Consider the following 2,410-nt stretch of genomic DNA (forward strand, 5'->3'; position numbering starts at 1 on the left):
CATAACATGCGGAGTTTCATATTTGGACCCCCTAAAATCATCGATAGACGACTATGTTATGAAGTAAGCACAAGAGAGAATCCCTCAAACTTCTGAGAGAACTCTCACCTTCCACCTTTTGGTTCCATATATATTCCACTCCAATATGCCTCACATTCTCAGATAGCAAATAGACCAAATGACCAACAAATGGTACATTAAGAAAGCAATATAGCCTATAATGGCAACAGTAATCTGTATCTACTCATTGAGACAATGTTAAAAAGTTGCAATCCCAATGGAACTTGAAACCCATATAAATATACATAATACTACTTCTGAAGCCCATTGAAGCTTACCAGTTAAAAGTGTCCAGGGATCTCATTTTGCTAGCAGCATTGTCGTCAAATCACCACGGCTTTCTTTCTCCTCGATTTCAGATGAGTTCAAAAAATTTACATCTTCTTCTCCAAATTCTTTTAATGAAATTAAGGTGTTCTTGTGAGGGATTATTTGAAGAAACGTACCGAAATCCACAAGCTTTTTCAATGTCGAAGCTATTGGGTCATAGATATCAAGAGACCTCCAATTGTAACATAAAACACCACCACTCTTGGTAAAGGCTAACGGAGTACTCTCGCGAAGATTAAACTCTTTCCTCCAGCACAATGGCTCATCTTCCACCTGCTCTTTCATGTCAAGATTATTATTCTTCTCTTTTAGCAACCATATGTTAGAAGATGAGCTCAAGTAATGTCTGGTTTCATAACATAAAACCCCGCCCACCTCTCCTGTAGTGCAGTACATATAGTCTTGTGGCAAAGGAGGTGGTGTAATATGTTTACGAAACTTCTCCTCAGCCAAATCAAAGGCCATCACCCTTCCTTCTATTGCAGTCTTCCAAAGCAGGGCTCCGTTCACAAAGACACAACGACTAGTTTCTATATTGAAAGATTTAGAATCCAACCTCCCAACATTTTTCCACCCATTGCCGCCGCCAAGTGTGTATACCGCAACCTCTATAAAATCAGATTCTGCACTCAGCTTATACAATTCAACAACTTTATACTCATTCGTTAAAGGAAGGTAACCAAATCCGCTTGAACGATAAATCCAGTGCCGATCACAATCTCTGTTAACGCTCGGAAGAAGAACATATTCTCTCGTCAACGGGTTACAAATACAAGCAGTATGATTATGGCAATCATATAGGCAGACTAAACCATTAAACGAACCAATAAACTTATACGGATCTGGAAATGGAGGGGTTAGATTGAACCTTCTAATACAATCAACATGTGTCTCATTAAACTCAAAGTAGTAAAGTTGATGATTCCTATCTCTGACAAGAAAACTCAACTTACCAGGATCAGCTGATTGATTAACACGAGCTAAATGCAATTGAGAGAATGATGGATGATGAGAAACCAAATTCCTCCATGATCTGCAAATTAATTTGCAGTCTAATGCCGATTCAATCGGTAAACGAGATATAATTTCAAGTTGAATGTCAGCTGGGAGACGATTGAAGTACCCCATTGAATTGGAGAAGAGGGACTTACAGACAGATGAAGTAAAAACTTAATTTCAGGGTTGCAAAAATTGGGAACTCTGGCTATGGAGAGAGACTAAAAGTCAAGGGCGCGGAGTGTTTTTGAGAAAGAAACCTGTTCCCCAGTAGAAGTAATTATTTGCGAGGAATATATTCCAATTTTCACCCAAAGATACGAACCGGATTGTCTGCTACTTTGACTTCACACAATTTTCTTGTTGGAACATGTAAGCTCTTTTCTCACGGGCCCATTCGTAATTAAAGACACACTAAACCCAATTAGCTTTTTTTTTTTCTAATACGAAAGAAATAATATTGATAATGAGCTTAAGAGCTAGAGTTTAACAAAGTTTCATCAGCTGTAATAGCTGATTTTAACCAGGTTGGCAAATTATGTAACCAATCCTGGGAACTAGTAAAAGATAAAGCATTTTTCGTAATAGTGTCTGTCACATTATTCCCTTCACGATGAACAAAAGTACATGTCCATGTGTTAAAACTTTTTAAAAGAAAAACCGAGTCTCTTATTATGCCTGCATTGGTCCAATTCACTATTCCTTTGGTTCCATTGATTGCTTTCACCACTCTCTGGCTATCTCCCTCTAAATGAAGCTTTGTTACACCTTTATCTTTGGCCCATCGACACTAAACCCAATTAGTTCAAAGAAATCCTACCAGGCAACTTTATGTAACAAGGTGATCGACACTGAGTGGATGCATTTTTAAGCGCAAGTATAAACTCCAACCAGAACATGCGTAGGTATAATCTCCCCGTGATACCGTGCGGTGTTAAAATATACGCAGTAGCGGGTCACTAATGTAGGTACTGAAAACAGGTTCGCCACGTGGCCGCACATGAAAGCACAAAATAGGACTGAA

At 38.7% G+C, this 2,410-nt stretch overlaps 1 protein-coding gene across 1 annotated transcript; it reads right to left on the bottom strand.

Moving 5' to 3' along the window:
• Nucleotides 1-360: 360 nt before the first annotated feature.
• Nucleotides 361-1,518, bottom strand: LOC113316412 (putative F-box protein At1g32420). Its single transcript, XM_026564597.1, has one exon. The coding sequence runs from the start codon at nt 1,516-1,518 to the stop codon at nt 361-363; it is 1,158 nt and encodes a 385-aa protein (XP_026420382.1).
• Between the last annotated feature and the right edge of the window lie 892 nt (nt 1,519-2,410).

Source organism: Papaver somniferum, chromosome 10 (genome assembly GCF_003573695.1).
Source record: "Papaver somniferum cultivar HN1 chromosome 10, ASM357369v1, whole genome shotgun sequence".
NCBI lineage: Eukaryota > Viridiplantae > Streptophyta > Magnoliopsida > Ranunculales > Papaveraceae > Papaver > Papaver somniferum.